The 15,179-nt window shown below is 39.7% G+C and overlaps 1 protein-coding gene across 1 annotated transcript in view; it reads left to right on the top strand.

Moving 5' to 3' along the window:
• The window catches only part of ngfrb (nerve growth factor receptor b), a 32,148-nt gene that overhangs the window by 13,543 nt on the left and 3,426 nt on the right, over positions 1 to 15,179 (top strand). The window contains exons 3-4 of the mRNA XM_058407157.1: positions 3,943 to 4,299; positions 12,510 to 12,741. Of these exons, the coding sequence (XP_058263140.1) occupies positions 3,943 to 4,299; positions 12,510 to 12,741 (589 nt within the window). The remainder of the gene's footprint in view (positions 1 to 3,942; positions 4,300 to 12,509; positions 12,742 to 15,179) is intronic.

Here is a 15,179-nt window from a genome sequence, read left to right on the forward strand (position 1 = left end):
GGGAATAGAGCAAGATGAAGACAGAAGGGATGAAAAAAGAGAAGAAAAGGCTGAGTGGGTGCTTTCCTTCACTTTAGCCATCATCAGAAAATCCATTAGTGACCATAGTGCACAACACACCAGGGAATCTAGAGAGGTAATAATCAAGCACTGATGACCATTTGAGAGTCATTTGAGAGAATGTGATGGTGTGTGTGTGTGTGTGTTTGTGTGTGTGTGTGTTGCACACAATGCTATCCTTTTGGCTGTTCCTCATTTAGCAGCATACAGTGTCCTTATCTGTATTACGGCATCATTATACTGTAGGCTAAAGAGACAGGTTACTCATAGTACAGACATTAAAAAGAAAGTATCAGGGTTTCTAATGCCCTTGTTCTGCACACATTAGATCATTTTATCACCTCAGGAGCATAGTAGTAGGATCAGGGCAGGAAAAGAAGCTTGTGGGTGGTAAGAGTGTCCAGATGTGGCAGAATTTTAAGGTTTTTGAGAGTATGAAGAAGTATCTGGAAGGGGCAGCTTCATTTTCTGGTCCTTAGGATGGCTAACATTGGATCCAGATGGGGAATGGAAAGAATGGACTATGGAAGGCACCAGGAGATTATATTCCTAAAGTATGTCAGGAGTAAGACCTGGATGGATTCAGAGGCATGTGGGCTTCAATTTTGGATTGATAGTAGGATCCAGATGGATAAAAGAATTGTAGCCCTCAGCATGGAAGACATAAGAAGAATAGGGGCTTGGTGCCATTATGCTGGCTGGAGTACAGTGAGGATGTGGTAGATCTCGAAAAGGTGAAGCAGAATCTTGTGGAGCAAAATGTGACAAGTCCGATTGGAATTGTATCAGGAGCTTATAACCTATAGGATTGAAGCTGAAGCTTATAGCCCTCTGGGTGGCAGGGTAAGATCAGGATAGAAGCAAAAAACTTGTAGGCTTTAGTTTCTGGGTCTAAGTGGAGAAACAGCCGGTTATTAGAGGGGCAGAGACTGACAGACAGTATAGCCTGCAAGTAGGTCCAGATGACCACAGGACTTCAGAGTGAGAGATGTGAGAACAAAATAGGAACAAGAGCTTGACATAAGGGTAGCACATGTAGAACAAGGATATGGTAGGACTCAGGACATAAATCAAGAGCTTGTTGGCCTGAAGATGGCAAGAGTGTGATCTGGATTGGATCACAAATGGGCTTCTATTCCTGGGTGTCAGGATAGCAACCATAGGACCTGGGTGGGTCAGGAACCTAAAGTGCTGAGGAAGTCCTCAAGACAATCTTGTAGGCCTTAGAATGGAGGCAGTTAGAATTCAAAGGGCGAGAAGTAAGGGTTGCATGTTATGTTGGCAGGACTACAATGATGATGAGGTAGGCCTCAGGACAAGAATGTGATAGCAGAAAGCTTCTGGATATCAATAGGTGCAAGAATTTATTGGTGTCTCAGTGGCAAAAGTAGGAGCTTACAGACCTCAGGATAGTTAACAAGGGAGGTGGTCAGCATTGTTTCTTTACACTAATCTAATCTGAGTGCAAAAATTGTAATCAATATTGGTATATATATATATATATATATATATATATATATATATATATATATATAATATATACTGTGCTTCATAGAAAAAACAATGATATAGACACACTGGGGATTTCTGAGACACCAGGAACACTTGAAATGTGCGAAGACAGCACACATGGTTTTCCACTTATATCTTTTTGACACAAAGAGGTCAGCTGAAGCCTTGCTAAACACACACACACACACACAGTGTCTAAATTCTGATAATTGTCAGGTAGGCATTTTCAAAGCTTAGGAGCCATGTAGAAAAAGGATTCACTGTGGTCTATTGGTATTGATCAGGGAGCTGCATTTAGCAACCATAGAGACCAAGTGAGATTGCTTAGGTACTACTCTAAGCCATTTAGAGCTATAATGTCAAACGCAAGCCCTCTTTACAAAATACATCAGGCGGCCAATGTAAATTGGAAGCAACCAAAGTGCCCAATGTTTCTAGTTAATGTAAGAGCGCTAGACTGACGGAAACCAGTTCATCCTTCTTACAATAAAAGTTTCTTTTCCATAAACTGAAAATTGTTACAGTCAACACCAAAATACAGTGTTGTAAGACATACTGTGCATAGCCCCATTATTTCTGATAGTCTTCAGGGATCAGGGATGATGACCTAACTTCCCACTAACTTATACATGAGTTGATAGATGAGACAACCATGATTGTTTAGGGTCATTTCGATTGGCAAGAGATCACTGTAGTAACACCATACCTCTGACTAATTTTGCTTTCTTGAACCCCCCAGCCACTTTTAGATCATCTGGATTTGATCTCAAGATCTCTTGTCAACAGGGCTGCCACATTTCAGTTCAGCCTTAACCACATTTTCACTTATAAAATGAGGTAAAATGTCAATTGAAAAAATGTCAGTTGAATGTCAATTGAAATTTTTAAAGGATCTATAGTATCAAAGCTGCACGAAGATCTGTGAGTAAGAAAAGAGTGATCTACTGACAGAAGACATAAAAACTTTTCAAGTTTCTGTTCTATGATGGGGTCTAAATCTAGAAACTCTTCATATAACATGATTTGCAAAGTTTCTTCATTTGTTCAAAAATGATAGCTAGGAAATCCAGAGCGGACTGGCAGTACACCCAAAACAGGACTCGTGAGTAAAACCAGAATGAGTGGAGTTTACTCAGGCAAGACTTCTCAAACAATTGAAAATGAAGCACAGCCTGAGGTAACAGGACAATACCCAGGTCTGTATTTGGGCATGGGCCAGAGTCTGGAGTGGGATCTGAGAAAGAAACAGGTCTGAGCACATAAATAGGAACAGGTCTCAGACTGAAACAGTAGAAGTAGTAATATGGGGTGGAACAGGAGCAGATCTCATCTGATGTCATTTAGTCAATGGAAAACGTATCTTTGTGATTTGAGAGGTCAATGAAAATATGTCCCACCATTTTTAAGGATTTTTAGATACTTCGAATAACAGATCAGTAGTGGTATCTCTGCTGAGGCAACATGAATGGTCACCTTAAATATGTAAAATTTGATTAAAAGGAAACAATAGAAAAGACTTTTTCTCACAGGGACTCTGGTTCAATCGTGAGTTCAGGTCTCATGTTCTCTTCATGCCTGGGTGGGTTAAAGCTGGGTTCTCAGGAGTAGTCCCACTTTTCAAGTACCCTGCGATGACCTGGTGTCCCATCCAGTGTTCCTGGGATGGACTCTGACACTAGCAAAGCCCTGACTAGGATAAAGTGCTAACTGAAGTTGAATGTATAAACAATTCTAGTCAAACAAATGCTTCTGTCCATTTTCTTGTAATGTTCATATTTATTTGTCCAATGGTTGCTTAAAACCTTTGGCATCTTTAAAAAAACTACTGTCAAAATGTCTAAGACTTGCCTGTCTCAAACATGAAGTACAGCATCAGTTTTGTTGTAATTAAGGATTCTTTTACAACAAGCACACATCGTACTTAATTCCTGTGTAAATAATGAAAACATAGTCTTCTGATTAATTTCTGCAGAAATCCAGAGGCAAGAGACTGTCAGATGAGACCTGAAGTGCAGTGCCGAACTAGCTTACTCTCTTAGCTTCCTTTTTTTCCTTATCTTATTTCATGCCCTTATCACACGGTGTCTTTTAGGAACAGAATTTTAACAGTCTTTTGAAAACATCATATGATCTAGTAAATATGCTGAATAAACCTGAATGAATCTTTTGTGTTTAATTCAAATCTATTCTGCAAAAGCTCATACAACGCTGCCACTCCACTAGTTTTATAACAGGCTTTATCATTGAACGCATTTATCAGTGCATTTGTTGGTTTGCTTAATTTATTTATCAAAGGACATGATGATGAGTTGGTGCTTTTAGGGATGCTTTAGAAGTCTATCTCTGTATTATTGCTTTTGTTTTTTGCAGGTGAGACGTTCTCGGAGAACTTCAGCCACACAGAGAAATGCATGCGATGCACAAACTGCAGCGGGCTGTTACGTATGGAGAAACCATGCACGGACACTGATGATGCAACCTGCGTGTGTGACTACGGCTATTTCATGTCGCAAATGACAGGGAAGTGCCAGCTATGTACAGCGTGTCCGTTGGGCAGCGGCGTGCTGAGACGCTGTAGCCCCACGCAGGACACCATATGTGAGACATGCATTGACGACACATTCTCAGACCAGGAGAGCGAGCTGAACCTCTGCCTGCCATGTACCATCTGCGAGGATTCTGAGGAACTCCAGCACTGCACCCCTGTCAGTGACACCGTGTGCCAAGGTATGAAAGTGTTGCTGTAATGTGTGGGGTAGAAATAGTTACCACTACCAATATCTACCACTTTCATGTAGCAATTTTTGCGAACAATTTTCATTAAGCAACATATATATTACAACCAGCACAATAATATAAACAGTCAGATCTGCGGTTATAGAAAATGAATCTTCTGACCAATAAGAAACCAGAATCCAGTGTAGGTAGATAGATAGAGAAAGAGAGAGAGAAAAAGCTAAGAGATGTACCAGGAAAACAGAAGGAATTAGTGATAAAAGAAGTAAAAGTGAAAACTAGGAGATTTCTAACAGCACTTGGCCAATCATAAATTTAAAAAAATCTCATAAACCCATCAAAAAATGACACTGTAGTCATCTGACTAGCAACTTGAATATCAACGTGTCAGAGGTTAACCGTGAGTGTGACCTTTAACCCCCTCAGTCACTTGTTCACTACGTGTTGCTTTGAAGACGACATGGTAAAACTCTTACTCTTGTTTTTCCATCCACTGAGAATTCTTGTACATTTTTTAAACTGGAAACTCTTCAAACTGGCAAAATGAATGCTAAAGCAATCAATGATAAATTAGCTAAGAATGTTAACAAGCTATATCATAAATTGTTAAATAGCATATCATAACAGATACTAAAGAGCATTTTGCTTTAAGTTTGTGCTTGGGTTAATTCCTCTAACCCCCTTTTTTCTTCTTTCAAACATTTCTTGAACTAGCTGTTTTATGTGAGTAGCCAATTAAATCAGTTTTTTTCTAGCTAAGTTTCATTTTACATTTCTTCTCTCCACAAAATGGATTTAAGACCCATTTATGATATTTTTATGAGGTTGGCAAAGCTAAATAGCCTGTGTTCTGTGCTAAATACTTACTTTACTTAAGTGTGAATTTTCCGTCTGCACATTACCGATAGACAGGAAGCCAAACAGTTTAAAGTAAAGAGTTTAGCTGAGTCCATAACATTAACAATATTAATTTTCCACCATAAATACAAGATTTTTGCTAAGCAAAACTAGCAAAGAAAGCTTGTAAATGTGGAGTGAAAGATATGCTAGGCTAATAAGGGATGAAGTCTAATTTCACCAGGCTATTAACAACCTCTTAGAAATGGTTAAATTTCAATTGGAGTAGTGCAGTACAGAACAGTGTTAACAATTCCACTTCCTGACGAAGTTGCAGGCTAGTAATTAGCATTCTAAGGTGTGTTGTTTGTCTTGTAGGAAATTATTGAATGTTCCTGGTGCATTAATACTAAGCAGCATGTTTTTTTCAGTATGCTACGTGCTACAGAGATAAAGGACACAGATCAGTTAATGATAGCCCTCATGTCAAGTAATAACATGCTCCAATTTGCGACTTTGTGCTGTGTCGGTTCTGTATTATTAGTGTGGATTAGCTAATATCCTGTCTATGGGTGAGCCATTTCCTGTATGTGTGGAGACAAATTTTTCTAGATTATCACCTGTGGACAACAGACAGGCTAGCAGCATGTGTGTGTGCTTCAATATCTAGCATACCACAGCTATTAGCAATTACTTATTAAAGAAAGACACATGGTAAATTATAAAAAGTCTTATGAAAAACTGACAGAAGGAGGTTTAAGGTGTGTCACTGCTATCAAAATATTTAAAGTCGTCTCACTGCTGGCAATATTTAGTTTCAAGCAAGTTTCACTCAAATCTCATTCCAGGATGTGAAAGGTCAGAGGTTGCAAGAGACTACCATAGGCTAGAGGTTAATGAATAGAGTGGACGGTTTGCGTTTGTGTTTATTACCTCTGTAAACACGACATTAAGCGCTCAGCTGATGAAAGGAATAAAGCTATCAAGCTAGAGGTTCAGCATCAGGACAGGCCCTTATCTCCTGACTGCTGGTAGATTTTGTTCTAAACAGTCCGATTTTCCAAAAAGTGTGGCGCCGTTGGTACGATCGTGATCCAGCAGAGTGGAAAAAAGTGAGGAGAGCCAATTTTCCAAAATGATTTTGATCTCATCTGGTCCAAATGTGCTCTCTGGTCTTGTAATGAGAATGTGTGTTTGTGTGTGGCAAGGGAGAGGGGCCACACAGGAAGCCATTTGGGTTAGCGGAGGAGACTGCGTGAAAGTAGTGTGTAATCTCATTAATAAACGGATCAGTTTCAGAGCTTCTACCATGAGGGTGTGTGATGAATGACCAAAGGGACTCCCTGGAAAGAAGCGTCCAATCAATTATACTCATTTTACCATGACAGTGTAGGGTCTAGCTTTTGTGCCATATCACTAAATCTGCTTAGCGATGTTGATACAATGGCAGAGAGACAGATAGAGGTCAAAAACAAAGGGACCAGACAGTAAGAGGAAAAGAGTGAAGATTTCCTTTCCAATTTGTTCACTTGCAATTCCCAGCAACTAGCTATCTCTCCCACTGCTACCAACCAAGTAGTGTGAACATGAACACATACTTTCTCCAAGAAACGTGAAGCCAGTTATGTGCAATACCGTGCACACACACAGCATAATGCACTTACTATCAGCCCTTTTGTGCATACATGATGCTATCAGAGTAACAATTTTCTGTTATTAAAGACGCGTACGATTGGTTTTCTTATGACATTTTCATAGGTTTTTAAATACCATATTCATATGGTATGCCATATGCTGTATCAATGAGATCAGACTCTTCAGACCACTTGATCAAATTATTGAGAGCTGCTCAAAAACAGTTTAAAGTGAACAAATGATCTACTGCAAGAAGAACCGTTTTGGACACTCCCAGAGCTCCAACATCAAATGAGCCTTCTTTTGCAAATGTTAAATAAACGTCTCCTTCCAGAGAATTTCCCCAGAGCAAAGTTTTCACACCTTCTGACCAATCTGTATCTAGAATTCAGCTCTGCTCTGGTATTAACTTAGAGAATCCATCCGAGGTGGATGGAAATGGAAACCCAAGAGAATTTTGTGGGACTGACCTTGAAAGTTCCTGACTAGAGGTTTGAAACAAAGCCATAATGGAAGATCAAGTTGATTGAATGACTGTGTGTGCCACTTGAATTCCAGTTTCTGTCCGTCATCCGATTATCACTCAGAGTGTGTGTGAGAACACATTGTACACCGACCCTCCACAGCAGGGCATTGATAGAGTTATCACGGCCGGAACCGACCTTTCACCTTAGCCCGCTGCCTAATACAATGCGTGGCTTTGTGCCCAGAAGACGCTGTGTTAATGCACTTCTCTATCTCTCTTTGCCGTCCCCTCTCTCACCCCAGCATCTTTCCATTACTCTCCATCTTTCGGTGTCTTTCTCTCCACGGTTCTTCACAATGAAGTTCGTCCAGTTCATGTTACGGCGCCTGCTGCTTGCTGGCTCCCCCCCCCCCCATTACATTCTCAGAGTTTTTTCAAATTTTTTCTCAGCCACAAAGGTCCAAGAGGTGAAAACCCAAGCACGTGGCACAGCCCATGGCATTTTCCCCCAGCCTCACAAATTTGCCACGGATGACCCCAAGAACACCATGAAATTATACTCAGTGCCAAATGTGACATGCCTTATGTGGATTGCTTGCTTCTGTCTTTTGTGGTGCTCATGGATTACTTGTTCTCTTATCTTAGCAGCTAATCTGTGAGAGTGCTGTGACTTGCGACTGCAAAAAATCGCCGACACATGACATTGTGGCTGTTTCCAGGAAGATGGAACTTTTCAAGGCTACATACTGTGTTTTGTTCCTCCTCTAGACTAACTCTGTCTATGTGTTCAAGCAACAATTGAGAAGGTTGTCCCTTGTGAAGTCAGGTTCCAATATATCAAGGGTACGAAGCATTTGTGAAGGTATAGCTGGAAGGTTTGACTGTGACTCCACAAAAAAATATCACCATCTGTTCATCTAATATATTTTTAGTGATCTAGATTTTCATCCTGTGAAAAATGTGGTTATGCTTTATTCTGTAGCTGTGCTAAACATTTTCACTTTCAACTCAGAACAGATGAGAACTCAGAATAAACACACATATCTTTGGCCAGTTGGCCAAACATTCGGTCATTCAACTGATGAGACCAAAGTGGATGAATCTATGAATGTCTGTGAAAACTCTCCCTTTTCATGACAAGCTTCTTTCAGCTTAATAAAGGAACAGATAAACTGAAACAGAGGATCTGCTACGGATGCCAGACACCGATTCATAATTCAAACACTAGAGTAACCCTTCCATCCTTCCATCCATCCATCTATTCATCTATCCATATTCTGCACTATTTATCATATGGCCATATGGACATATGGCCACAGGGACCCTGGAGTCTGTCCCAGGAGATTCAAGGCACGATGTCGGGGAAACCCTGGACATGGTACCAACCCATCAAAAGGCACACACTAATATAAATTTAGAGATCAGCCTACATGCTGAAAAGCCCTGACATTCAGGGAGAACATGCAAATGCTGGGCACATCTGAAACTGGACCCCGAACCCTGGAAGTGCAAGGCCAATGTACTAACCACTAAGCCACGATGACCCCTTAGATTTTTGATGTTTTTTCTATTCAACTGTTCAACTGGAATATGTCACTTGGTCTGCTTTTGGACTAGTATCCACCAGTTCATACCTTGTGACTACATCACATCAGTCTTCACTGAGGAATTATAGGAATAGTTTTAAACTTTGCATTGTGTTTTTACAATGTTTAAAATGAGAATAGGGGTTTAAATCTGCCTCCATCCAGTGTCCCCAGAGTTTGCATGTTCTCCCTCTTTTTTGGAGTTTCCTTTTGGATATTCCAGTTTCCTCCCTAGTCCGATGACGTGTTAAAATTATTGAAAATTGGCTATAGTGTGTGGTCAGTGGGTGGTCCTGTGATGGATTAGTACCCTGTCCCATCCAGGGTGCCTCTGACTTGTTCCCCAAGTCTCCTTGGACAGTCCAACCAAAAATAGTCCAACCTAAAATCTACTGCTTTATTTGTTTTTTAGGGACTCCTACTACAGTATACATGTATACAAGCTGTTGCTCTGTACAAAGGGTATGACTTGAATTACAGATTTTCTCTACAAATTAGCATTTGGGCCATATTTCTGAAATCACAACAATGAGGCCGTCATTGTATTGCCTTCTGAACCATTTTGGACATTCAACATCCAAAGCTTGTGAAGAAATCAATCTTGGTTTAATACTTTTATATGAAAGCTTTCTGTACAAACCAGTAGGGTTGCCCATATGTATGAGGAGGAGGAGTGAAATGAAAGGCACACAAGACAGATGCACTCTTGAGATAAAGATGGAGAAAAGGAAGGGAAAAGAGTGAATGAGCAGATGCAAAGAAGCAAATGAAGTCGATAGGAGAGATGAAGTTTCTCTCCTGCCTTATCAGGTTTCACAGTCTGACCTTTGGGAACATTTCTGCTGTAGGGAACCTGCGTACTCACACACACACACACACACACAGACACACATATATATATATGCACAGAGGCAAATTTTCTGTCCTGGCTGGCATGACAGGGCTTGCTCTGGTGGTAGCTATGTAGTTAGTGCTCTATAAACAAAATAACACGCAATGAGAGGCAGGGCCATTTTTCGAACACACTTTTGTCACACCTTTAATCTAACTAGACTGCATATATATATCCAAGTATGAAAAAAGACGATTATTCAGACTTTTATCCCAGACATGTTCCATCTTGAGTAGGGTATGCATCGATACTGATACTGCTATCGGTCAAATGTGAGCATGCACAGAAACTGTTGTGCCTGAGAGCAAACCAACTAAACAAAATGTTGCATGGTGTCCCTACCTGATAAATACTAAATCTGTGCTAAATTTTAGTATCAGGATCAGTTAGTACCAGCAATGTCTTAAGTCAATGTCTAAGTTTCCTTTAGTGGGGTTCTCACACCTCCACAAAACATGCTGCTGGATTGATGGGTGTGAAAGTGTGTGTGTATGTGAGTGTGGGGGCCTCATGCCCAGTGTTCCTGGCATAGGATCCTGGATCCACTAAAGTGCTTACTGAAGATGAACAAATAATATTTATACAATCATACAGAAATAACATTTTCCAGATCACTGTTTTTTGGATGCCCCTCTGGGTGAAAGCTTAAGGGCATGGTCACACTGGACTTTTAGCATGCAAAATTTTTTATGGAAGAAGAAATTTCCCTTTTTTCAGATTCTGCAGAATATTAATTTTCCAACAAACCCTTGAAGAAAAATGTTCTAACCCTACGTTCTGAAGTTGCATGTGCTGCTTGAAGCTTGTCTCTTCTGCTGTTGCTCCTGGTGTGGCCTGTGTGGTGTTTTCTGATTGGATTTGAAATTGTTTTGTTTGAGGAATCATGGAAATTAGTAACTCTGAAGCCTTTGGAACAGCACAGAACAACAAATCCAACTCAAATTTATTTGCTGCCCTTGAAGGGAGTTGCCTTCATATTGTAATATAATGCACATAATTGCTTGCTTTTTTTTCATATAAATCTAATCAGTTGAGTAAAATTCAAATTATTCTACATTTTTTCAATTTCACAGAATCCCTGTTAATTGATATTTGGATAACACTCACAAAGCCATGCCAATAAAGTGAAACGCAATAGAGTGTAACCCTATCTTTTTAAAAACCTCTCTGAAGTGGCCGAGTCCATCTGCTTCCTTTTAGAGTGTAATTACTGTATCTAATGAGGAAACATCTCTCTCTCTCTCTTGCTCATTCTCGCTCTGTCTTTTCTTTTCTTTTACCTAAACAAAACCCAGAGAAGTCTGAGGGGTAAAATAACAACAAAATGACCTTCATGTGTTGTGGTGTAAAAACATGAAGGAGAAGTATAGTGTGGAATGGAGGAGAACTGAGAAAAGGACCTGCGGGGAGCAGGATGGGCGAGACGGGAGTCTGGCCTTTATTGATGGAGACCGCCTGAGTAGTGCATATGAAAGATGGAAAGATAAAAAGAGTGAGACAGAAAGAAAGAGAGAGAGATATAGAAGATGAGATATATTGAGAGAGAGAGAGAGCAAAGAAAAGACTGAGAGTGTTTTGTACACCACAAAGAGGATCTCTGTCCACACTGGTGTCTGGTGTCCTGTCCCTGGGGAGGGTGTGTGTGTGTATTGATATGGTGAATGTATGGCACTGGGAAAAGGGAACAGGGAGTGACCACAGTACAAAAAATACAAAAAAATATGTTCACAGAATGCTCATAAAAATTTTAATGAAAGTTTAAATTGTTTTCTGTGAGGAGATATTTGTTTTACAATTATGGAAGAAGTCTCCAGTGCTCCTGCCTTTTAATATTCAGTAGTAAAGCTGTAACAGATAGATAGATAGATAAGTTCCACCTTCATCTCTGTGTGGTCCCTTTTGCTCCAGCAAACACCCCTCACCCCACCCCCAAGGCGCTCATTCTCCGTCCCTGTGCCTGGAATATTAGATGATCCTCAGTATGTGTCCATCTGTCCCTGCAGCTGAACATCCTGTAGCTTGAGGCCCATTATAGCGCGAGCCTGCTTTAGCGTGCATTAGCCTCGACTCGGAGCGAGAGTGTGTTTATTATGGCTTCCGATCGAATCATGTCTAATCTCATCTGCAACTGCATCTCTCACTAACCCCAGCTTTCCAGTGCAGGCCAAATAAAACCCGTTGTGGCGATAATGTTATTTTGTCCTCGCTTTGTTTTTCGTTTAGATTGTCTGAGGCCTGATATCCCTTGCAGTAAAAATGCTTTTTTTTTTTTTTTTAACTTTCTTTCTTTCTTCCTGACATTAAAGATAACAGAACAAAAAGTGCAATTTGTTTTTCATCAAGGAACAAAGACTAGCAGAGGCCACTTATTATTTTGCAAGCCTTTTGATATGCTAAATTATAGATATGCTAATCATCAGCAAGGTATTATGATGCTAGCCTTGTTGTCATGGCACTAGCCAATCGTGGACGTTTTTGAGTTCATGTATGCAGAAAAGGGTGGATAGCAAGTGTTCCCCTTTTGAAGAGATGTGGTGCTGGCTTAGCCGGTCTTGTATAAAGATTGTGCAGTCAGGAACTGTCTTGTGATAGGTGAGAGCTGACTTGTAGTTAAGAAGTTAACTTAGTTAAGTAGTTAAGTAGTTAAGAACTGCCAACAGCTGTAATATTTTGGGGAAAAAAAAGAAGAAAAAAACATTTTTTTTACACTATTTTGAATAAAAATAACAAGTTTGAATATATATTTATTTTTTTTCAAATGTATATATTTATCCTCTTTCATTAGAAATGAACCTTGCGAATACTTCAAGCACACCTCTGTCCTCTCTGGAGCCGACAGAACCTCTGTTTGACTTCACTAACTTTCCACCAGAAGGGCTACCAGAATCCACAGAGAGTATGCCAACGGTCGGCCCCGAAACTGAAAGACTGGGCCTGGGTGATAATCTCATTCCACTCTATGCCTCCATTGTACCCACTGTGCTTCTTGGCCTCATTGCCTTCATCGTCATCAAAAGGTGAGTGGAAACACTTCCCCCTCCCCCATACCCAGTCACGTTTCACCTCCCCCTCCCCTACGCATTTCACCCTCTGCACCACACCCACCCAGATTTAACTCCCCCTCTTAGTAACATCTCAACCCCTAAGTCACTTTTTACCCCCACCCCCACATCTAGCCAGATTTAACTCCCCCACATCCAATTAAATTTCATCCCCTTCACCAATACCAAGTTACAATTCACCCCCATCCCCCACACCCAATTACATTTCACCCAACCCCCCACCCTCCCACCCCTGCCCCCACATGATTTCTACCTGGTCAACATAAGCTTCCATACACTGTGTTAGACCTTTCAGGTTCACTCAGAGAAAATGCCAAGATATATTTGTGACTATAAACTGTTGAATAAAGGACATTATCAACATTTACATCATTTACTGTCCAGTGTCACCCAAATGAGGATGGGTTCCCTTCTGAGCCTGGTTCCTCTCAAGGTTTCTTCCTCATATCATCTCAGGGGGTTTTTCCTCGTCATCATCGCGCTCAGGTTTGCACATTAGGGATAAATGTTAGGGATAAATAGTAAATTAACTTTAAACTTTATCATCTGTCTATGTTTCTATACTATACCGTAAAGCTGCTTTGAGACAACGTCCATTGTTAAATGTGCTATACAAATCAAATAAATTGATTTAAATATATATATTTAGAATATATCACCATGACTGAGGAAGTCAGAGAGAGAGAGAGAGAGAGAGAGTGAGAGGGAGTATAGGAGAACACAAACTCATGCAGCACCTATCAGTTTCAAAGCTACGGCTTTGTTATCAGTGTGTTTAGGAATCCCAGCTGTTGTTTATGTCCTCATCTTTCAGCCGCTGCATTAATATTGCACGATCATTTTCAAATTTTCTCCAAGTTCACTGTTAACAGTGGGAAATGGGAATTGCATACAGTTAAGAACGTTTCTAAGTGTTGTATCTCAAATCGGGGACATAAAAACACGCGGCTCAAAGCCTTTGAACTGCTTTAGAAGAGCAGGAATTCTGGTGTCTAATAAATTAGCTTGTATTGATCCTCTAAGACAGGATGAGCGATGTAAATTAACTAGTGCCTAGTTTTAAAAAACACTGTATTGCAGCTGTTTTACTAAATAACTTCTGAACATCACTTGAGTTTATGGCTCTCTATGTTGTAGTGGTAGTCTGTAAAATTTTGAAATGTTAAGGTTAAACACAGGGGTATTGTGCTGAGATATTCCTGTCCTGCATATGAGCTACACGCTAATGGCTATAACAGAAAGGACAGGATTATTAGGTCTGCTTTCTATTTACAGCAGTAAGATTCTGGCAGATTTATCTAGTGCACCTTTTTTTTTAAACGAATACAGCATGAAGAACGTAAAATATCATAGGCTCTCACCAACTGTGGGGCGGACACAACAGAAATGGATTTGATTTATTTGATGATGGGAAAGCAGGAAGTTTCTGGAAACACCTTCTCAAGTCTTCCTGCCCATGTAATGTATAACAGACACAGGAAAGAAGATTGATCTTTTTCATATTATTTCCTATCATGGATTCTTTTGTATTTTTTTTTTTTTTAAACAATGCAAATCTTCAACCCCCGCTTAGCATACGCAAAAGAAAATACAGTCAAACATAAAAGAATAAAGAAATATAACATTAGAATAATTAATAAATTTACATGGATACATACATACAATTTAAAAGGATTTACATGACAGACACAAATAAATAAACAGACAAATAAATGAATATTAGTAAAAATGAAAACAAATAAGTAAGAACATAATTAAGAAAATGAGCAAACAAACAAATAAATGATTAAGTACATTATGTTGTTAGTAATAATGAATAATGAATGAGTAATATGAATAATATATAACAAATAGTATATAATAATATATGAATAAATATATTATTTATATTCAGAATAGATTTTCCCCAGGGTTATGAAACTCTGCTCTGAAGCAGAATCAGCACAGCTTTTGCAGTGTTGACTCCACATTGCGGTACAGTATAATGATGAGCTGTAGGAATGTTACAGCTAGGTGCTTAGCAACAGACACCCAACCAAAAACCGAACAGCACCTCTGTGGTTCATATCAGGTGAAAACAAAAACAGCAAAACAGCTCAGTAGATAGAGTCAGGCGGCAAAAACAATGAACATCACAGATATGCGCACCGTGTCGAGAGGGAGATATGTTATGCTGACAAATTAGCTTAAGTTGGATATCGACGAATGAGCAACTGGCTGGTCATTTAGCTGGTCATTTAGCATCTAGCTGTTATTTAAAACGATTGCATGCTGGGTTTATCCAGTCAGGGTTGCTGATACACAAGTATGTTTCTAATTTATTTTTTATTTTCTAAAAAATCTCAAATTTATATTTGTTGTTTTTTCCCATCATCAAAAACCACAAGAAACTG

This window comes from Hemibagrus wyckioides, linkage group LG13 (genome assembly GCF_019097595.1).
Source record: "Hemibagrus wyckioides isolate EC202008001 linkage group LG13, SWU_Hwy_1.0, whole genome shotgun sequence".
Classification (NCBI taxonomy): Eukaryota; Metazoa; Chordata; class Actinopteri; order Siluriformes; family Bagridae; genus Hemibagrus; species Hemibagrus wyckioides.